This window comes from Crocuta crocuta, unplaced genomic scaffold, assembly GCF_008692635.1.
Source record: "Crocuta crocuta isolate KB4526 unplaced genomic scaffold, BGI_CrCroc_1.0 scaffold291, whole genome shotgun sequence".
NCBI lineage: Eukaryota > Metazoa > Chordata > Mammalia > Carnivora > Hyaenidae > Crocuta > Crocuta crocuta.
The window spans coordinates 249,880-273,437 of record NW_027527977.1 but is presented as its reverse complement, the minus strand read 5'-3'; the positions used below and the strand labels follow the sequence as shown (position 1 = coordinate 273,437).

Here is a 23,558-nt window from a genome sequence, read left to right as displayed (position 1 = left end):
TTGTATATTCTTCAAACTAACATTCAGAATGATCTGATTACAGAGCATAATTCTCCCCAAGAGGTGGGGGTGTTTTCATTAGTCTCGCCCATTTTTTTTTCTTGCAACGTCATTGGAGTGAGTTGAACATGCAGCCTAATTTCACACACAGAGCAGTCTCTCTGTTCTTATCAACCTTCCACAGCCTTTGAAGCCCTCAGTGTGCCTCTGGCCTTTGCCACAAACATGAGGTTCAAGTTCCCTGTGATGGCCATTGCCTTGGAGGTTGCCATGATTGCTTTATTTGGAATCTTTATTGAGTATGATACAGAGCAGATGAATCTCCATCTGCCGAACACTACCAACTCAACTAAAGTGGACAGATTCCTTGAGTTACATTCTTGTGAGTAGGCAATTTACTTATTATACGTTTTGGGGGTTTTAGAATGTGAACGCATTTTGGGGACTTAGAATGTGAACTCTTTGAATTCTGTAATGACTTGAGTGCCACTGTGGAGTACCCTATAGAATTTATGATACTTATGAGTGTGGAGATTATTATTATCAGTTTATGCTGAAGTATCTGGTCCATGGCAACTGGTCTCTGTAGTTAATGTGTTTGGATAGAATCTGTGTCTATTAAAATATCAGTACAAGAAAGCAAAAATTAAAATAATTGATCAATCTTTTGTGTTAACTACATCTGCTAAATGACATTCATTTCTCCTTAAATTGATCCCTAGTTTTGTAAGGTATAAAAATATCACCCACCACCCCTCAAAACAACAACAACGCAACAGCAGGGTCAAAGGTAATTTTCAAGGAGAGAGTAGAAACAAAGTGAAGTATTGAGAAGGGCACTTGGATTTCATGTGGGGGCCCTAAGGTTAAGAAGTGGTATTATCGAAGTAAATGGATGTACTCTAGGTTTTATAATGCTCTAAAAGGAAAGCAGTTTGTTCCTTCGCAATGGGAAGAAAAGTGTGAGCACCTAACATATTTTGAAAGCAGAATCCTTCCCTGGGAATGGTAGCTGATGAAAAGAAGGGATATAGTTCCAAGTTTGACAGAGAAGGCTATGAAATAATTAATATAACAATAATAACTGCCATTAACTGGCTGCCTCTTATGAGCCAGACATATTCATTACATCATTAACCAAACAGGAAGGTGGTAATATATCCCGATTATATACATTGTATTTTTAATAAGGCACACATAAATTTATTATTTATTAATTTATTAATGATTAAATTTGTTAATTTAATGCTTAAAATAGTAGTGATGTTTTTTAAAGTTCTATAGCATATATTGAAGCTTTTTAAAAACCATACAATATTTGTTCCCTCATTCCTGCATTGTTTGTGGAAATTTATATGATGGGGGGTATTCTCATGCAGACATTATGACCTACAGCCGCTGAATGACTCAGCCATATTATCCCTAGTTAAAATATTTTGTGGAATAGCCTTAGAAGCTACATGATTATGGTTATACATATATATTTTTTGTTCTACATTTTCTATATTTTCCCCTACATTTCAAGTTGACTCACACAAAACTTAGGTGACAGTGTAAGTCATTAGAGAGAAGATTGTTTAACATTCTTTGATTAAGAAATGTTCAAGTCAGACCCTTGCGGGTGCCTGCCTCCTGCCGACTGGGGGAATTCCAGTATGGGGAAGGCTCTGCTCTTGCGTAAGGAGCCCACCGTGTGTTACAATAGTTCTCCATTTCATTGTGGCAAAAGTTATGAGTTTTTCACAAATAGGTAGAGCAGAATATGAATTTATATTTTAAGTAAAGTCACTTAGATATGAGTTTATTCATCACTTGAATCCTGCTATGCTTTTCTGAAGAGTGAGGCAGTGCATGCTGTCACACAGCCCACCCCAGGGCACAAAAATGCAAGTATGTGGCACATTTGAATATAATGTTTCATGTCCTGAATGACTCCACAGACACTCATTTGAGGACCAAGCAGTATTCTATGATTTTTAGGTCTTCATGGCACCTGGCAAAGTACTGGTCACTCTGCTGAGGCAAATAATTTGACAAAGAGTGAAGTTTTACTGTGACTGTCCGCTAATCCTTGCTAACATGCAGAGTAGAGAAAAAGAGAGTTGAAGTAGAGGCCTGTCAACATTTTATTAGCAATTCCACACACACATTTTAAGGATCTATGGGACATTAAAGTCACATCCATGATTATTTTGTACTCTGTTACGTTAAAATCCATTGGTTTCTGTGGCACTTCAGTAGAGCTTTTACCAAGGTGAGATCTTGTTATATTCTGCATCAATCATTTGAAAAATACTGATTCACAGTTATGTAAATATTCCAAACATGGACATATTTCATCATGTAATAACAGAAGAGGATACTTGTTAATATCACCAACAGTCTCACCAGAAAACCTTTGGGAACTATCAGGAAGCTGATAAGCTCATAGTAGCAGACACAAACTTTCTGAAATTCTAGGTGTTTTTTTTTTTTAAAGTCAAACTGTATTACTGGCAATAAATACTATTTATTTGTTTCATTCAAATGACAGCCCCCCTTCATTCATTTTTCAGACAATGTCAGTACTCGCCTGAAAAACCATAGTTTATGTTATTTACTTCAAGTCAAAATAGAGTTCTATGGAAAAAAAATTGCTCATTCAGTTAGTACTCAAACAATAAAAAAGTGCTATTTTTCTGAGATGACCATCATGTCTCAGCAGTGTTTTATGTATAATTGCATTTCAGTACACTAACTCATACAGAATATTAAAAAGACATGTAGAAGGAGATCAGTATTTAAATTGATCAGTAGTTAAAAAGAACACAAGATCCTGCCCAAAGCAGCACCATCTAGACACGCTGGGCATAAATAGAGAGTTAAAAATAATAATGATGGTAATAGTAACTCTTTGAAATAAAGATAAAGGAGCCAATGAACCCATAGAAATATTCCCCAAAGTAAGTAAAGGGAGAAAGAGGAAGCTCTTCCTTACAGAAGAATGCTGACTAATTGATACAAAAAGAGTAATAGACATAGCAAATTATAATTTTAAAATTTAAAACATAATAATTGATTCCAGCAAGGTTCTTCAATGAATGCAAAAACCATTAGGTAAATTACTGGAGAATACACGTCTGAAACAATTGCCCCACAGACTACTTACCGTTTTCACAGCATAAGGTACATTTATGGTGAAGAGATCTGGCAGAACAGACTTACCCATGTGGTCAAATTTACCATCACCAATAATAGGACAAAAAATTATGCGCCACCAGGTGTGGCACAATGGGAAGTACACCACACGACCTGTATAATATTCTTCCTGGAATACTTAGTCTCATTCTAATTATGGTGAAACAGTCAAACAAATCCAAATGGTGGTACGTTCTACATAAAAGACAAAACACCACCACCAATAAAAAGCCTGTGGGAGAACTGATCAAAATTAAAGGAAAATAAAAACACATGATCAATAAACAACAACAACAAAAATGTATGACCGTTGAATGGATAAGGAGTTAAAAATCCTACAGAAGAACAATTTGGGGACATTAGAGAAATTTGAATATAGATACTATACTATGTTAGATAGTTTTATTGTATCAATGCCATATTTCTTGGATGTGATGATGGTGTTATGGTTATTTAGGAGAATGTCCTTCTCCTTAGGAAACTCATGCTAAAGTGGTTGGGGAGCAAAATGTCATCCTGCTTTCAAATGGTTTAGGAGAATATATACATATATATCTGATGAGAAAGAGAGAACAAATATGGAAAATATGAACAACTGATAAATCTAGGTGACTAGTACAGAGATGTTCATTGTACTATTTTTCTAAATATTTGAAATAAGAGAAATTAAAATGTTTTGGAGGTGGGGGAGGAAAGATACCACCCTATGGATACCTTTCTGTCAGAAAAGATGAGTTCAGAATATAATCCCAGTGGTCCCAAGGACTGCTAAAAAGCTACATGCTGGCAAACACCAGGCCAGCGCTCATCCATTAAAAAAAAAAAACAAGAAAGCCAACCAATTCTAATTGGCCAGCTGAACAATTTTCAGCACTTGATGGAGAAAAAACAATTTTTCTGAATAAGGGCCTGATAGTTTCAGTCAGATGAATACTCAGTGGCCCTCACCAGTGATCCATTTATTCATGCTTATCTGAGGTCTCTCCTGAAAAGCTATAGGTGCCTGACTTTCTGCCAGGGTCTATTAGGGACAAAGCTACATCATGATTCCTGCTGTCACACTTGCATTCACTTTCTCCTGAAAAAGTGCCTTATTGGCAGTGCCTGTGCAATACTTTATTTGAATAAATGACATGTGAGCACATAAAGTGGCAAAACAGACAAATACACAAGCAAATGAAATAAAATAAGAGGAGATATGCACCATGTTACAGCTGTGACCAGTAACACTGTGCAGAAGATCTGGTTCTTGACAGATGTATACAAGTTTGTCAGGTAAAGAGGTGTTAGGTTTGGGATGGAGAGGACCTTCGAGGGAGCAGGCATATATAGGAAATAGAGGGAAAGGAGGGGTCTGTTTAATTCGTTTGGTGGTAGTGGTGGTAGAAGTGTGTTGGAATCATCAATTCTATTTTAAACATGTTGAGTTATCAGAGCTTGTAAAATATCCTAGCACAAGGTAAAGGTGTAAGTAAAACAACAAAAATACCAGACATTGTCACATTTACTCTAGAGACTAAAGTCACACTCTACCAAGAATATGTGATTCAGACAAGTCTTGGCAATTCTTAAAACCTGTTGGAAGATTTCACAAAAAGAAGGTTCAATCTCCTTTTCTCCCACAGAGAATCTTTATTCCTTTGATGGCCTTCTTGCTCCATAGAACTAATCTCATGGCCCTTTCTCTAATCCCCACCCACAAATTCTTAGAGCAGGATAAGAGGGAGTACATAATCCTAGTTGTTTATGGTTCTTTTTTACCCATACTTTTTATGCAGAATCATGATCTATCAAGAGCTTTCACAACTTTGTAAGCTGTCTTTAGCAACTTAAATAATAGATGAGGTTCTTAAGCCCCCTTGTGGCGAAAAGCAAGAATAAGCTTTGAGGGGAAGTAAAACAATCTTCGCACAGTTAATATATATATGGTCACTTATATTTCGATAACCAAACAGGTCCATGCTAGTTGACCATTGCCCTTCATAGAGCTTGTAAAATACCAATCCCAAAGTTGTCTGGGTAGATATGAGATGCGGGTGGGCATCCAAAACGCTGGCATAAGTGAAATAGTCATCAGTCTGCCTTATCTAACTAGAAGGACCATGGAGGATTCTTCTGAGACTTCCCTCAAAGCTGCTGATAAGGGACAATATTCAGATATATATTGTTTCCTTTCCCATCCTCCTCATACTTCCTTTCCTGGGAAGCAGCTCCAGTGAACAATAAAATGGCCAAAAGGCTCATTGCATGGATAGAGGGGTAAGAGTGAGCAACACGGGTGTGTGCCCAAACCATGTTTGGGCTGTTCTCGTTCTCTTTATACTTACATCTGCTTTCTTCATTAAGAAGTTAGATTGACTTCTAGACCACCGAAGGGCCCTAGTAACTCAATCTATGATGCCAATCATGTCTGCCTGTCTTGTTATTTGTCATAGAGTAATTAATACCTTAAGATAAACCCCCAATGCCTCCAAAAAAACCTTCAAGAAGCCTTTGAAATGCTGGGTACTTTGGGAGTGTCAACATCTTCATCTACTTTTGGGTGGGATCACCATCACATATTAGTTTATCAAATTTAATTTGCAAAGTTTGAAATAAGTGTGATATGCAAGTTGTGACAGGAGAGAAAGTCAGGAAAGTTCTGCAGAGAGGAATGAAGGGAAGGTTGACCAGGAATCAGTATTTAAGAGGCATTAGCCTGAAAGAAGTGTATTAGGGAGTGCCTTAAGTATCAACTATGTAGCAGGGAGGTTTGCACGGGAAAACGCCACGGGGAATCCTGAGCTGGGATTATCTAGTTTCAGGTGGTTCTTCCCTGAGGCCAGGGGATGCTCGTGTGAGTCCGTTATTCGGTACAGGCTACCCCAGGAAAAGGCTGTGACCTTGACAAGAATATTTCCCAGAGAGAATTGAGAGCTTAAGACTCTCATGTAGCAGCACTCCCTACAACCAGCGAAAATGGAAAAATAAAAGTTCTCCATTTCTAAAGGGAGTATCTGGGCAGTGTGTCACAGTATCTCCTACAGTAGACAAACCTGAGTGTCGTAGTCTCCCAACATCAAACACACGGTCTCCTGAGCCTAATGGTAGGACAGCGGTAGAAGGTGCCAGAGGTAGAAAGAGCCAAAGGGTCATGTCTCTGAGTGCCTGGGAGGCCAACACTCTGCCTTGGTTATTTTTCCATCCATCTCTACAGTGCTCAGTGCAGGGAGGAATTGGCAGGGTCAGGCCTGGATTAAAATCCTAACCCCACCCACTAGACAAATTCATTGGATTCTAACATCGGTTTCCTTTGAGATAAATTGTTTAGGCAGGTGCTCCCTCATGCCTATTTCCACTTAAACCCCTGGCCACAATGATTAATATTAATAAAACATTTGAATGTTTTATTTTTTTCTCTCTGTTATATTTGTGTCCAATATGACCTCAATTTGCTTTGTGTATCTATTAGGTTGAACCACAAGAAATTGCCAATAGTTGAATCATTTTCATTGGTAATGTGGCAAATGCTAAAGTTGAAGTATATACAGAATGCTGTGTGGAAAACAAGAGGAAATATTAGTTTTCCCTGGGAGTACTGGGAAGGTCTGCAGGAGTGGGTGATGTTTGCATTGTTCTGTGCAAAGTTTTCCTTAGGTAGAAATTAATGGAAAACTCTTCAGGGAGAGGATGAAAAGCACACAGGTATGAGAGCACACAGTATTCCAAGAATAACTTGAATACTTGCCCAAGGTCTCATGACTGGTAAGGAACCAAGCTTGCACTGAAACCTAGCCTTTGGCTACCCAGTTAATGCTCTCCCTTTGCGTGTTTTCTGTAAAGGATGTAACATTTAGTAAATGGGATATACTATGATGTCACATTTTCTTAGTTCTCCCTTAATGCATAATTTTTTCCTCTACTTTTTTTTTCAGTGTTCCAAGATGTACATGTAATGATATTTGTTGGATTTGGCTTCCTCATGACCTTCCTGAGACATTATGGCTTCAGTAGTGTGGGCATCAATCTACTCATTGCTGCTTTGGGCCTCCAGTGGGGCACTTTTATGCAGGGGATCGTGCACAGCCATGGAAAGAAAATTCACATTGGAATCAAAAAGTGAGTATCCCTTACTTTGCAGCCATTGTGTGTTCAGAGCAATTGTATCTCTGCTTAGTCTCTTGTCAGTCAGCCTCTGAACCAGCTGGCACATTGTCCTCCTTAGGCAATAGAAGATTATTGGGATCCCAGGATGCAAATCAACACCTTGCTCTACTGAGTAGGGTCATACATTCATGTCTTTGGTTTGACTTTAAAGACACAAGAAATCCCCTTTCATAAAAAGATTATTCCTTCCATGTCAGCTACAGGGGGCAAAAATCTTCCATTAGTTATTTTTTTACGTTTATATATATATATATGTTATATATATATATAACATTGTAGACTTTTTAATGTTTTTTTTTTAATTTCTGAGAGAGAGAGAGAGAGAGAGACAGCGTGAGCAGGGGAGGGTCAGAGAGAGAGGGAGATACAGAATCGGAAGCAGACTCCAAGCTCAGATAGCCCGTCAGCACAGAGCCCGACACAAGGCTTGAATGCAGGAACTGTGAGATCATGACCTGAGCCAAAGACAGGTGCTTAATCGACTGAGCCACCCAGGCACCCCTCTATGTTTACATTTTGAAAGGTGAACACTGTAGAAAAGAATTCATTTATCAGATCAACAAAAATAAGGGAAGCCTCAATGAGATCAAGAACAGGTAGGTAAAAATAAAGGAAATATTGGAGCAACTAGAGAGCATGGCAGATGGAAGGTGGGAGTGTGTGAAAGGGCACCTGGGAGGAGCGCCTGATGGGGAGCACTGGAGGCGCGGGGCTTGCATTCTGGATAAAGTGGTGCTGTATTTCATCCCAACTCACAGTTTTATGTTGGGTGTGCCTTATTCTTCAATGTATTCTTTCCTTTTTTCCCTTAGCATGATAAATGGAGACCTCAGTACAGTCACAGTCCTGATTTCTTTTGGAGCTGTCCTGGGAAAAATAAGTCCAAGCCAAATGCTGGCCATGACAATACTAGAAATTGCTGCTTTTGTTGGCAATGAATATCTGGTCGGTGAGATATTTAAGGTAAGGATTAGAGGATTCATATTTACTAGCTTTGGACATCAGTTCTGGTTACACCTAATGGATGATCACTCTACATAGGGACAAACATCAGTGAGCATGATAGCGCAGCAAGTGTAATTACACCTATCACTTATTCAAGTGCCTATCATAAACGAGGAGTCTTATCAACATTACCTCATTTCATTGTCACCGCCACACTATAACCTAGGTATTATTAGTTGTTGCAAATTACAACTAATGATCACAGATACTGAATGACTGTCCCAAATATGGATTCAAACCCAGATTTTTTTTAACTCTACAACTCTTCTTATTACATTATGTTTCCTATCAATTTCCATTCTTATTTATATTACTACTAGTAAGTGACCTTGCCCTTCCTAAGTCTTTTGTTAAAGCCTAGATCAAATTTTTCCCCTATGAATCAATGAAAAACTCATTGATTCCCCTGAGAATAATCAATAGAATATTTCTGAGAACTCTCCAGTATTGAACATTTAATTCAACAGCAAATATTTTTTTTAAGATTTCTTTAAATTCTTAGTTAGTTGGGGTGGCTCGGTTGGTTGAGTGTCTGACTCTTGATTTTGACTCAGGTCATGATCCCAGGGTCATGGAATGGAGACTTGTGTCAGGCTTTGCACTGGGCATAGAGTCTGTTTAAGATTCTCTCTCTCTTCCTCCCTCTGCCCCCTCTCCTGCTCATGCTCTCTCTCTCTCTCTCAAATTAAAAAAAAAAACACCCTCCAGTTAGTTAAAATACAGTATAATTTTACTTCCAGGTGTATAATACAGTGATTCAACACTTCAGCACAACACCTGGTGCTCATCACAGCAAGTGCTTTTCTTAATCCCCATCACTTATTCAACCCATCCCCCCACCCAACTCCTCTCTCAACAGAACATATCTTTGACAACTTTCTAGGTGTCATGTGACTGTGATTCTGACAGACAAAACAGTGAAGGTCCCTGTCTTCATAGAGTTTACAGTCCAGTGAGAGAGACAGACATCAAACAGATAATCACGTATCACCTACCCACCTATAGGCATGTGCATAAACACACACACACATACACAAATATTATTATAATTTGTAATACATACTATGAAAAATAAGTAGAGGGGGCTATGAGAGAACATAACTGGAAGAACTAACTTAGATAGTGGAATCAAGGAAGACCCCTCTGAGGAAGTGACATGACAGTTCCTGAAAGGCACGTAAGAGGTTATCAACTATGAAAGTCTTAAATAAATTAATAAATTTGTATCATTTTCCTACTTCAATGGTACTTAATAAGTATAATAGGAGCTAGGCATCAGGTTTGGCACTCCAAACTTTCCCTCTAGGGACAGGAGAATGTAGAAAACTGTATCAAATTCATGGAGTGTTCTCAAGAGGGAACTAAATACATTGCTTCAAATGAACCTTGGACCTCAGCTGGCTTTCATGCCATCATATAACAGTGAAAAATATGGGAAAAGACTCAAGCTTTTTAAAGGTCAAGTCTTTGAATTGCAATAGAATGAGCTTTAACTGTAATGTCAAATGAATGCAAAAACTTTCTTTGTTTTGAAACAAATGCAGTCCATAATTATTTCACTAAGAATTCCCTGACCTGGAGAAGTAACCTAAAAAATTAATGGAGTGTCCACAAAGACCTACTACTTTACAAGCACGGCCTAAGTCTCACCCATAACTGTATTAGCTGGGTAATATTTCCCACTTTACAGAGGCAGAGATCCAGAGAAATACGGTAATTTGTCTAACATCACATCACAAGGAAGTACCTGACCTAGCACTGAACTCAGTTCTGTGTGTCTCCAAAGCCTCTTTTTTTTTAAAATGCATTATCCTGTTTTATCCTCCTTTCTCTTATATATCCTTTCTTTCTTTTATTAATTTTTTAAATTATTGTTCAACCAATGAAGAATCCTTTCATTGACTTTCCTCCCACATTGAGACTCAATCTCCCCTCTAATAACATGAATGTTTTGACCTTCAGGCCTCTGACATTGGAGCATCAATGACGATCCATGCTTTTGGGGCCTACTTTGGCTTGGCTGTAGCAGGTGTCCTGTATCAGTCAAGCTTGAGAAAGGGGCACAAGATGGAGACGTCTGCGTACCACTCAGATTTGTTTGCCATGATTGGTGAGTAGAGATGAACTCGTGTGATTCAGTCCCCAAGGCAAACTGCCTCCCTGGAACTATCTTCCATTTCCAGAACTAATATTCCTTTTTGTGGTTTCCTGCAGGAACTCTTTTTCTGTGGATGTTTTGGCCCAGCTTTAATTCAGTCATCGCTGAAACTGGAGAGGAACAGTACCTAGCCATCGTAAATACATACTTCTCTCTTGTAGCCTGTGTGCTAACAGCCTATGCGTGTTCCAGCCTCGTTGAGAAGAGAGGCAAGCTCGATATGGTAAGTGCATACTAACCAGAGTGGAAGTTTCGTTAAGTGACGTTGATGGTTGTTCAGATAAACAGGTCATTTCTGCCTTGCTGCTGGGCTGCCACAGGATATCACAACATTGCAAACCTTGCAGAATATTTTGAAATGAACATTCATTTGTTTCTTCATCAAATTTGTGTTGTGGCAAATCAAAAAACTGTCCTCAAGGAATTGACAGTCTATTAGGGAATATAGTCATGCAAATTTGATGTATATTTCTTTAATGACAGAGCTGGCTGTCTCCAAGTTCTTAGAAATTTTTCCGTAGAAACAGGACTTGCCAAAAGTAGAAAAAGAGAATGATGAACATGGAGGGTGCAAGTTGATTTTGTTTTCTTAAGCTGCAAATATCCCTCTCAAAGGAACAACAGCTAATGACAAGGTGGGATCCTGAGTAGGACCCTGGAAAAGGAAAAGGACATTAGTGGGAATACTGGTGAAATTCAAATAAGACCTTTAATAGTATTCTATCAATGCTAATTCCCTGGTTTCGTGATTATGTAAGATGTTAACATTAGGGGAAACTGGGTGAGGGATATATGGAAACTGCAGTATTTTTGCAACTATGACAAGAGTCTAAAATTACTTCAAAACAAAACATTTTTTAAGATCCTCCCAAGTTGGCCTTTTGAGTTTCTGGCCTATTAACTAGAGAAATGTCAGTGAAGGAGTAATCCACATATCAGTGGCTCTTCTTTTTCCAGCCTCAGAGAAGAAAAGGATATTGTAATTTCTTCAGGCATAGCTAAGGACACGGATTTCAGTGCTGTACAAATTGTTTAATCAAAGACAATTAAAAACAAGAAAAAAAATCACACAGGTATAGCTCAGTCCTCTTTTACAACACTGATGAGCTGTCCTCTGTAGGCAGATCAGTGACAAGACGGTCTTTCTGATGAATTTGATAAAAGGAAATTGGTCACTCTTTCCACCATATTTAAAGTTTCTCAGCACAGTGACACTTATGAAGTTTGTTGTCTCTCATATACAAACATGTGCACATTTTGGTCCTCTGTATTACCTTTTTTGAGTCTGGAATATCATGGACTGGGCAAAGCACACAGCAACCACAGACCTCTTTTGGTTTATGATAACCACAAACCGAATTCCCAAATTCGGCATTCCCAAACTGAATAAATAGATATAACACTACGAGAATAATTGCACTGTACACTCCCAAGTCTTCCACTACAACCTCTTTTGTTTTCCTCACGTCCCTCCCCAAACTTGTCTCACTAACTGGACCACTCAGGCACTACCAAGGAACCCCGGCAAGAAAGGTATCAAATATTAGCTGCTTGGAAGAAACACCTTCTGTAATTACAAAGAACCATATTTTTAGAAAAGAATCCACAGCCCTTTGAACTGAAGAATGTGCCATGGAGTCCACTGAGCCCTAGATAGATTCCTTCATTCCTTCTGAAGTCTCCTTCACTCAGCTCACTCCATTCGTGTTTCTGTGCTCCACGCAGGTTCACATTCAGAATGCAACCCTTGCTGGAGGAGTTGCTGTGGGCACTTGTGCGAACATGCAGATCCACCTGTATGGTTCTATGCTCATTGGGAGCATTGCAGGAATTGTCTCTGTGCTTGGATTCAAGTTCCTGACTGTAAGTATGATCGTTGCTCTTAGTCAAATTTTGATCTTCACCATTGTCTTCTGATATCCCACAACAGAGAAAAGCTGAGAAAATTCCTTTCATCAGCACCTCTCCTTGTTTCAGGGTCATTTTCCTTCCTGTTAGAAATACCACTCACATTTCAGTGTACAGTGGTTTCTCTCTTCCCTGACTCCTTCTGTGTACCAGGAAAGAATTTGATATTAATTATTTATAATTAATTATAGTGTGGATGGAATGTTAAATACTTGTGTTACTTTCCTCAGAGCAGTTCCATTAAAGTTTTTGTTGTTGATGTTTGTTTTGCACAATTAAAGACTCTGTGTCCTTTGAAGAGGAAGAGGATTTTGAATCTGACTAGTAGGTAAGAAGGAGGAGGACTTGAAATCACTCACCTTCAAATCCATCTACTAAAAACTGACATGAGTAGTTTTGCCACCAATGTATTCGGACTCTGACTTAAGTGTGATTTAGATATGAATGCAAACTGGGCTACAGATAAAATTTTCCTGCCTAGTCACTGTCTTCGGTTATAAAACTCGATATATCTAACAAAATAACAAAACTTCTTCTTTTACAATTTTAGCCATTTTTTACCACTAAACTGAGGATCCATGATACATGTGGTGTTCATAACCTGCATGGCTTACCTGGTGTGGTAGCAGGCCTCGCAAGCATTGTGGCGATAGCCATGGGAGCATGTAAGAAGTGAGTTAAAAAGGGTTTTCCTGCACCCTAAGGTTTGATAATTTTTTTATGGTTTTGGTTTTGTTTATCTGTTTATTTAGAGAGAGAGAGAGAGAGAATCCCAAGCATGCTCTGTGCTCTTAGCGCAGAACCTGACCCAGGGCTTGACTTCACAAACCATGAGCCAAAATCAAGAGTTAGACACTTAACCAACTGAGCCACCAAGGTGCCTCAGGTCTGATGTTCTATCTCACTCTTGGAGGAATCTGGTAATGAGAGAGCTTTTGCTTTAGCAATCCAGTCCACAGTTCGTAAGTATTGTCCTTACTGAAGCAAAAGAGACACAATTGAGAGAACAGAATTGTATGGGAAGATGGTCTTAACTAATGTTACTAATATTGGTTGGCTGGTTGGTTGGTTTGTTGAATGGTTTTACTTAACAGTGTTAATTTAAATTTTTCTACCACAGGCAAGTGTCTCCTAGCAAATATGGCAATTTGATAATCCCAATTAGAATACAGTAGACTTGCTCTTTTAGTTGCTGTCACCAAAATGAAGGAGAGGGCATCTGTGATGAGCTGAGCAGTGATTTTGTATAATCAACACATAGAAGAATGAATTTGCATCACGTAGAAAGCAGCTGGATATGGAGAATCAGGAAGACTGGCATATGGCTTGGGCTTTGCTATTATTGACTAATTACGGGGCCTTACAACTCACTCAGTCTCTGTGGTTCTCAGTGTCCCCTTCTGTAAAATGATAGAATCACACTATTTAGTCTCTAAAATCCCTTCAAGCTCTAATAGACTTAGATTCTTCCCAAAAGGGGCATAAGCGTTTAAATGGCTAGAGGAAGAACAATTATCAGTCAAATCCAAGACAATAAAAGTAATGTCATAAACCATCAGTTGTCACTTTTACGCAACAAGATTGGAACAATTTGATATGAATATCATCCATGCAAAACAGTTAGGAAGATCACAGAGTCCAGATCACTCAGAGATTAAGTAAGAGCATCAAAATGCTCAATTTTTAAAGCCAACTGAAAGCATGATAAAGTGAATCCATTTGAAAATGCATCAAAGTGACTCGACTAGAGCTGAATAATTTGAAAAGAAAAATCTCTTGAATTTTAACAGATTAAAATTCAACTCTGTTGAGACCAGTAATGATAAATATTTAAAAATTAGTTTAGGCATATTTTCTACTCAACAGAAATTTGCTTCTACTTTCATGTGTAGAGTTAACCCCTTTCTTCTGTTTGTTTTCCTTTTCTGCCCCCTTTGCAAATTTGGAGACCAACCCCAGAATTATCCACATTTTTTTGCAGTTCTCTCGGGTACCTAACATCTGTTGAGACTAAATGCAAACATATTTGAATGTAAATCAAACACGATAAAAGCATGAGTCCATGAGCTCAACTCTTAAATGCTATAGTGTGTAAACATTTGGCAAACACATCTTAAGATGTCATTCATGATTAGACATAAAGGAATTCTTTTTTTTTTCTTTTTAAAAAATTTTTTTACAAATAGTTTATTGTCAAGTTGGTTTCCATATAACACCCAGTGCTCAACTCCACAAATGCCCTCCTCCATGCCCATCTCCTCCCCCGACCCACATCCATCAGTCCTCAGTTTGTTCTCAGCATTCAAGAGTCTCTCATATAGACAAAGGAATTCTTGAGCATCATGCCTGTACCAGTTTCATGGATACAATAAAACAAGCCTATCTGGCTTTCACAGGCTGGGTCTTGCTGGGTGGCCAAATTTTGGGAAGGTGCCATGGTTGAGAGTCTAGTGCCTGGGTATGCAGCTGTGGCAACCACTTCTCGATGTACTCAGGGAGATTTGGGGGGTTGTTGTTGGATGATGAGCCTTGGAAGGTCTATTCACATGGGTGAAATCCACATACATCTCACATAAGTGAAATTCATATACATCTCACACACCAGATGAAATATTTTTGCCAAGAGCCAAGACTATTTACTCAGATGTTTCTATTCAGAATATTAAAATTCAAATCAGGTTTCTTGGTAAGCATTGAATAAGAAGTATTCTTAAGAGACATATGCATACATTATGGCACCCTAATTCTAATAATGCTCTTAATTTTATTAAACCTCTTGTTTTCCAAGCCCATTTTATCATGGACATCTTTCAAAAAAATATATTTTTTAATGTTTATATTTGAGAGAGAGACAGAGTGCAAGCAGGGGAGGGGCAGAGAGAGAGGGAGACACAGAATCTGAAGCAGGCTCCAGGCTCTGAGCTGTCAGCACAGAGCCCAACATGGGGCTCAAACTCAAGAACCATGAGATCATGACCCGAGTTGAAGTCGGACGCTTAACTGACTGAGCCACCCAGGCACCCCTAAAAATATTTTTTAATACCTTGGAAAAGATTTTGGCAATTTCTGGTAAAATTAACAGGCTGTTTACAAAATAAAAAAAATCAAATGAATAAATCTATATTCAATATTTGACCTCACTAGTAATCAAAGAAATGCAAATTAACACAAGTTACCAATTTTTTAGCTACCAAATTGAAAGGTTAAATGAATAATAATACTACATGGTGGCTAAAGTAGAATAATGGGAATTTGAATTATTTTTGAATTATTAATTATTTTGAATTATTTTTCTACTTGGAAAAGCCCTGAAGAAGTATATAAACTTTTACTAATAATTTCATTTTATTTTATGGAAATTATTGGACAAGTTCATAAGCATGTTCATAAGGGGATGTGTTCTCACAGCAGTTTTTAAAAGCATGAAACATTGGAAGCAATCTAAGTACCTAACAGATAGAGCTATAATTACAGTACATTTTACAGGGTAGTACTTGGTAGCAATTGAAATTATGATCCAGGTCCACATTTACTGACATCAAAGGACACTGAAGATTTAATGACAAAATTCTATTTATTTTTTGTTTGCTTATTTATTTATTTTGAGAGAGAAAGGGCATGCCCACCCACATGTGAGCAGGGAAGGGGCAGAGGGAGAGAAGAATCCCAAGCAGGCTCAGTGCTGTCAGAATGGAGCCCAACATTCAGCTTGACTCCATGAATCATGAAATCATGACCTGAGCTGAAATCAAGAGTTGCATGCTTTACCGGACTGAGCCACCCAGGCGCCCTGGGAAAATTAATATTATAACACAATTGCACTTTTGTAAAAATATATGTTTATATTTTCCATTTTATTATGATTAAGATTTGAAGGAAATTAAATTTTTTCCTTCATTTTCTGGATTAATGGTTTCTCATATTTTTACAATGCTCATGTTTTACCACTACATTTTTTTATATAGTAGAAAAAATTTAAACCCTTCAAGTAATGAGAAATCGGAGTTTAGTGCCTTCTCTCTCTTGGATGATGAAGATGAAACTCCAAAACACTCTCATTTTCCAAATGTTTTCTTTCCCATAAACAATCAATCCTTCAACAACTATTTATGAATTGCCTGCTAAGAATGAGGTACTGTGCTAAAAAGGTATTCACATACTAGTCCTCATTAACAACCGTATGCATTTCAATAGCTTTTTATTACGCTCTTCCATTCCCAAAAATTATGGTTTGTTTGTTTTTTTACTAATTTTATTTTAAGGTAACCACATCTAAGATGACTTACAGAGATTTTTTTTTACTATATTCAATGAGTTGTCTCTATGATATATGCTAAAATTAACTTTTCTGATCTTATTGATTTTTTTAAACTTTATTTTTTTAAGTTTATGTATTTATTTTGAAAGAGGAAGGGGGGGGAGAGAGAGAGAGAAGGGGAAGGGTAGAGACAGAGGGAAAGAGAGAATCCTAAATAGGCTCCTTGATGTCAGCACAGAGCCCAATGAGGGATTCCAACTCACCAACCGTGAGATCATGACCTGAGCCAAAACCAAGTCAGAGCTTAACCCAGTGAGCCACCCAGGAGCCCCTGATTATTGAATTTTTAAATTAAATTGCAACTGTTTCTTTGGGGATGGGGTGAGGAAAGGTGGCAGCTCATGTTGTACATTACTTCATCCTCAGTGCCTGAAAGAATGTGGCACAGAGAGAGTACTCAATAAATATTTGTTGAATGAATCAGATTGGGGATCAGAACCCGGTACCATATTTTTAGAAAATATTAAACTCTTTCTAAGTTAGATCTTTTCATCCCTCCTGCAGACAAAAGTAATTTTTGCTTCCATGCTTATAAGGACTGTTTAACATTGCTCAAGAATTTTCAAAGAAAATGAAAACAGGAAATAAAATTGTAACAAATATTTGTTTGCTGGTGTAATGCTGCCCTCTGGCCTGCAGATGGCTAGCATCCACTCCCTCAGGAAATGAGATTTGCTTGTTGGTAGCCTGGAAAAACATCACTCTTCTTTTCTTTTGGCTTCCTAGGTCTAACATGGCCATGCAGGCAGCTGCGCTAGGTTCTTCCATTGGAACGGCAGTTGTTGGAGGACTGATCACAGGTTAAGATGAAATGAAAACACTTCCATGTACCTCATTCTGTCAGCATAATAGATGATAAACATATGGAGTGGTAAATTTGAAAGTGTTCAAAACTTCTGACAGTAATCATGTAAATTCAAGGGAATATTTTATAGCTATCTATCTATCTATCTATGTATCTATCTATCTTTCTTTAAGATTTTATTTTTTCAGTTATCTTGACACCCAGTATGGGGATCAAACTCACAATCTTGAGATCAAGAGTCTCTACTGAAAGGTAGAGCCAGGCAGGTGTCCCTTATCACATTATTTTTATTACCTATGCAAATAGGTTTTTCTTTTCAGCATCATAATTGACTTTTTTCCTCCCTCTTCTCATAGGCTTAATTCTCAAGTTCATTGTCCGTGGACAGCCATCCGAGGATAACTTCTTTGATGATTCTATTTATTGGGAGGTACTGAACAGTGTTCTTTTTTTAAATTTAAACTTGAGTTAGTTAATATACAGAGCAATATTGGTTTAAGAAGCAGAATTCTGTGATTCATCACTTTACATACAACACCCAGTGCTCATCACAAAGTGCCCTCCTTAATGATGATCACCCATCTAGCCCACCCCTCACCCACCTTCCTCCAAAAACCTGTAGTTTGTTCTTTATCCCCAAGAGTCTCTTATGGTTTGTTTCCTTTTCTTCTCTTCTCCCCCTCCCCCACTGCCTTTGCCTTCCCATAGATTCCCTGTTGGCTCAGTGAATAGGGCATGTGACCCTTGATCGAGACATTGTGAGTCCAAGCTCCATGTTGGGCAGAGGGTTCATTTACAAAAAAGAGAATTCAACCAGATTTAGAATAACTTTAAAAAAATCCATGTTATTTCTTCATTATTTAATTGTGGAACTGCTTTTAAGAAATCAAGACTTTATCCCTCTTTGGAAGACTTACACACACAGGTTTTTATTCTTAGATGTGATGGCCCAATGTTTGGATAACTGAAGTTTATCCCAACATTTTAATAAAAACTATGGTGGGGTTTACACTCCTACTTTTTTTTTTTTACAAAAGTTATTTTTTTTAATGTTTTATTTATTTCTGAGAGACAGAGAGAGGGACAGCGTGAGCAGGGGAGGGTCAGAGAGAGAGGGAGACACAGAATCTGAAACAGGCTCCAGGCTCTGAGCTGGCTGTCCGCACAGAGCCCGATGCGGGGCTTGAACCCACAAACCGTGAGATCATGACCTGAGCTGAAGTCGGACACTTAACCAACTGAGCCACCCAGGTGCCCCCAAAAGTTAATATTTTTAATAAGATACCAGGAAGATGAGTTTTGGTTTCTACTATTGTTTAAATTGCCTGCAAATCTTTAATAGTAGGGTTTTTGAGACTCCCAAAATGCTGCTCTTAGGAAGAAGCAACCAAATTTAGACTTTCCTTCTTGATTTCTTCCTCATGGAATTCAGGAATCAAATGTAGGAAAGCTATATTGCTCCCTGCTACAGTGTTCTAACTATGGATGTTAAGGGATGGCTATATTAGTGAAAGTTTTGCTCAACACAACCTTAAATGTCTGTTTGGTATCCTTTAGATAAAATCGGATAAACTGCCTATTTATAGAGAGAAGTTGAGACAATGTGTCCAGGTGGATAAAATCAGAAGTTATGGTCTTTTCCAAAGCAGAAAGGACATGATGAAAAAACAGAATTTAGTTGGCCAATGTCTTTCGCTCCTCTGAGAGGAATAAAAAGCTACTCATAAAAATAATAGGAATCCTGGGTGGTGGCATGAGATTTTATACCATATATAGGAGTGGGCAAAAGCAGGTAGAATATGGAAGGCCAAAGAATATCATGAGAGGTTTTATGAATAACAAAACATCAGCTTCCTTGTATCCTCCAGTGTCTATTCATTACTCCACTCACATTTCCCCCAAATTATTTCCTGCAGAGCTGAAGAGTGATAGATATTTTGAGGTGTACAGTGGGACTTTCAGGGATAACAGGTTTGGGAAAGAGAATGCAGTCAGGGTGAGTGAGATAAATATTTTTGCTCTTTTATTTTTCCCCAATGCAAACAACTTTTATCCTCAGTTCTCTGTAAGGTTGGATAAAAGTTACAGAATATACCTTTGTTTCAATACTAATCTATGACAGGCCAAAGTGAAAGAAACTAGAAAGTGCCCTAACCTTGTTTTCTTTAAATGTCCTCAAGGTCAGCAAAGAAGGCTATCATCAGCATATGTGACAAACACAACCGTCCGGAGCCGAAAGACTAAATACCTCCCATCTTCCAGCTTCCTTTCCTAAAGGAAAGGAACATGATTTATCTAAAATCATGTTTAAATTTTTTAAAAGGCAGCATCCAATGAGAACATGGAACATAATGGATAGGTCCTGAGCCAAAATGTCCAATGTAAAATTTCTTAACATAGACTGGTACTATCTCTTGATACTCAAAGAATTGTTTAGTTGGAAGGATGTGGCTTATGAAACAGATAAAATGTTTTCTCTTTTATGAAAGAGTAAAATGGATTCTCTTTAGGACTCCCAGACTACTTCTGCTGTGAGTAAGCACAGGGTGAAATTCCATGTATATTTTTGTATATATTTTTTCCAATAGAGGTAAATTTACAAAAAAATCAACACTTTGATTGTGTCAGTTTCTTAATATGCATACTATGTCTTCAATCCCAAAGATTATAAAACTGAAGCCAATAAAACAATATGTAAGAAATCTATATAAGAAATATGAAAGAAATGTATTGTGTAGAGCAAGAATATGATTGTTTTGGTGGTGCTTTCTTGATTTAAAAATAGTCTAGTTAGTAATGTTACGTATTTGCTTTAACTCTTGTGCTAAATTCCTTCTGCATGTTTACTATTTGCAACAAGAGCTCAAATGCTATCTGACCAAAGTCTATTTTGTATAAAATTCCAATAAATTAAATATTATTTTATTGTAAATTAAAAGTTGTCTTTGGCTCCCCTTTCTTTGGTGGTTGGAATTCATTTTAGTTACAAGTATACACACACACACATACACACACTCCTCATATTTAATCCATATTCAATTCAAATAAATTGTTACTATATATTTACTACAAAATAATCAAGTTAATGTCTCACATTATAGGGTAAGTTTTAAAGAACTAAGTTTTAGAAAAGGTTCCTAACATAGTCGTATCAAACTTTTCTCTCTAGAACTTTTTAAGATTTTCTTTCTCTTTCTTGAGTCCTGGAATCGTCTCAAATGTATCTTCGTATCAGGGAGGAAATAAGCCCCTGGCATAATGAACAGAATCTCAGTTACTAGGTGCTTGAACTTAAAAATTACAAGAAGAAATTATTTAATATTTTATTACTCTGGACAAATAGTATAATTTATTTATAGATCCTAAATATTTTAGGTGACTTTTTCCAAATGTACATCCGAGTCTCTTTCACATGGGTTTTTGAAGTGTGCTTACGTTATGAAGTCCACTATCCCCATTCTTCCCAATCATCACAAAGAATCATATTCACTACTCAGATGTCCAGAGATGCCCTCATTTCCTGCTGATCATAAGGCAAAACTCAGAGGCTCTTGAGTATACACAAGTATTTTTTTTAAGTCTATAATTTTGATGTGCATAGAAACAGGGTTATGATGGCCATCAACCCTTAGCTCATGAACACTCTCCCCTTGCCTTTCTGCAATACACTTCTTATAGTTTTATTTTGAATTCTAAGCTAATGGTCTTTTTTTTTTCACAGTTGAATATGTTCTTTTTTTTTATCTATCCTGCCTAGAATTTGGGGAAGCATTTTAATTTGAAGATTTGAGTCTTCTGCTCAGATAAACTTCCTTCTACTACTTAATGACTTCCTCTTCTCCATCTGTTTGTTTTTCTTTGCCTAGCACATGGAAAGTCCACTGGATGTGGTGCCTGGGTGGCTCAGTTGTTTAAGCATCTGACTCTTCATTTCAGGTCAGGTCATGATCTCATAGTTCAGTGAGATCAAGCCCCATATCAAACCCTGCATTGGGCTTCACATTGACAGCACACAGCCTGCTTAGGATTCTCTTTCTCCCTCTCTCTGCCTCTCCCCTCCTCAAAAGTAAATAAAATATAAAAAAAAGTCTACTGGATCTGTTATTCAAACCTATTATCTTGCCCATCTTTATTTCATTGGATTTAACAGAGATTCTGTGCTCCTTCTATTCATCTGTTGGTTTGTCCATTTGCAAATCATTGTCCATTTTTATAGATGCAGCAAAGTTGTATGTGTGTATGTGTGTACATGCTATGCTTAAATCTTCTTAATTGTTCTTACAATTTTGTTTATTGGGGAATGGGGTGAATTTTTGTTCAAGATCAAGTTTGAAGTCTAACTTAGCTTTGCCAATATTTAAATAGTATCTTTATACCTTATCTGTTCCAAAAAAACCACTTCAAATATCAAATAATACTATTTATATTAATTGGCTGACTTATACTAACTGGCTCATTTTTAAGCTCTACCTAGCTGATCAGTTCAGGAAGTTATGTTATTCTTTGTTCTTATCTAAGTCTAAAAGACTGGTCTGTAATTTTTAACTGCAATTTCAGACAGTTTTGTGGAAGCAGAGATATTTTCAGGCTTCCTCATCCCTTGTTTCCATAGTCTTTAATTGTCTATTGAATAAGAGAGCTCTGCTGATCTAAGTGAGGACTTCTACAATAGCTTTATTTTGTTAGAAGCCTTTTATTTTGTGTATCTCTTGATTCTCTTCATTCTGGGTTCTGGCAACCCTTTGGTTGGCTGTTCATTTTGTTTGTCTATTCCCTGGGGGTTTAAGTTCCAGTTGCTGAGGTACCTTGGGTAGCAACAATCTTAAAAATGAAGGGAGGAACAGCAATCTGGGAAAATATGTCAGAGATTTGCCAGATGGTGAAATATAATCCCCCTAATTAGAGCCTGAACGAAGCTTCTTTGTTCCTCCGTCTTTTCAACAGTCAATGCTTGGTGTTCTTCTAGACCAGGGTCAAAAGAAACTCGATGTATCTGCTAAGCATACCTGCACCTCCTGGGGGACCAGGGAGACCCACTGTCATCTCAGAAATGTTCAGTCAGGAAGATAAATTACCATTCCCTGGGAATTCACAAATCTCTGCAAACCAGTAGTTCTCAAATCCTTATCCCTTGGGTCTCTGCCAACTGTCTCCAAACGCTCATCCAGCACAAAGGAGGGAGATTCTCTATCAGCCTTTTTTTTTTCTCCCTTGAATCCAAGGTCTTAAATCATCGAGTTAAATAGCAGGCCTTCTTACTACTTAGCTCAGGATAAGTCCTATAGTTTGGTTAGAGATGTAGGATGAAGGTTGCTTGGTTGACTCAGATGGGCAGAGCATGTTTCTCTTGGTCTCAGAGTCATGAATTCAAGCCTCATGTTAGGCAAGAAGCTGCTTAAAAAAAAAAAAAGAGGGATGCCTGGGTGGTGCCAACTTCGGGTCAGGTCATGATCTCATGGCTCATGAGTTCAAGCTCCATGTTGGGCTCTGTGCTGCACAGCTCAGAGCCCTGGAACCTGTTTTGGATTATGTATCTCCGTTTCTCTCTGTCCTTCTCCAGCTCATGCTCTATCTTTCTCTCAAATATAAACATAAAAAAATTTTAATTAAAAAAAGATATATGATAAAATCAGGAGAGACACACTCAAGCTCCCATCTTCCCACTTAAATATGGTATAAAGGTGTCATTCCATGTACTTGACAATTTGTTATATTACATTTGCCTTTTGAAGATGAAAAAGTAAACTCTTAAGAGCTGATACTTCTCATTTTTTTCTTTATAACCCTGACATCTTGAGAAAGCACATGTTTAAGTGATGTTTGTTCAGAGGATAAATGGATATATAATTGAATAAATCAACAAATAAGTAAAATAAGTCTCAAAAAATCAAGGAGATTTTTAAATTTATTATGTTACTCAGTTATTCAATAATAATTTGTGGAACAGTTGTTATGTGCCAGACATAGCATGTGTAAATCTGTAAACACAAAGTCCTTGACCTCAAGGGGAAAAAAATATCTATCTATTGTCTATCTATCTA

General features: G+C 37.6%; 1 protein-coding gene across 1 annotated transcript; it reads left to right on the top strand.

The window, feature by feature from the left end:
* Positions 1–225: 225 nt before the first annotated feature.
* On the top strand, positions 226–20,384 carry RHAG (Rh associated glycoprotein). The gene is made up of 10 exons (XM_077752856.1): positions 226–382; positions 7,092–7,275; positions 8,136–8,286; positions 10,291–10,438; positions 10,543–10,709; positions 12,212–12,349; positions 12,945–13,066; positions 17,439–17,512; positions 17,874–17,947; positions 19,698–20,384. The coding sequence occupies exons 1-10, from the start codon at positions 226–228 to the stop codon at positions 19,728–19,730; spliced, it is 1,248 nt and encodes a 415-aa protein (XP_077608982.1). The 3' UTR covers positions 19,731–20,384.
* The last annotated feature ends 3,174 nt before the right edge of the window (positions 20,385–23,558 follow it).

Coding starts and splice junctions, on each gene's coding strand:
- RHAG (XM_077752856.1), top strand. CDS start 226: ATGAGGTTCAAGTTCCCTGTGATGGCCATTGCCTTGGAGGTTGCCATG. Junction 383..7,091: donor ATTCCTTGAGTTACATTCTT/GTGAGTAGGCAA, acceptor TTTTTTTTTCAG/TGTTCCAAGATGTACATGTA. Junction 8,287..10,290: donor TGGTCGGTGAGATATTTAAG/GTAAGGATTAGA, acceptor TTTGACCTTCAG/GCCTCTGACATTGGAGCATC.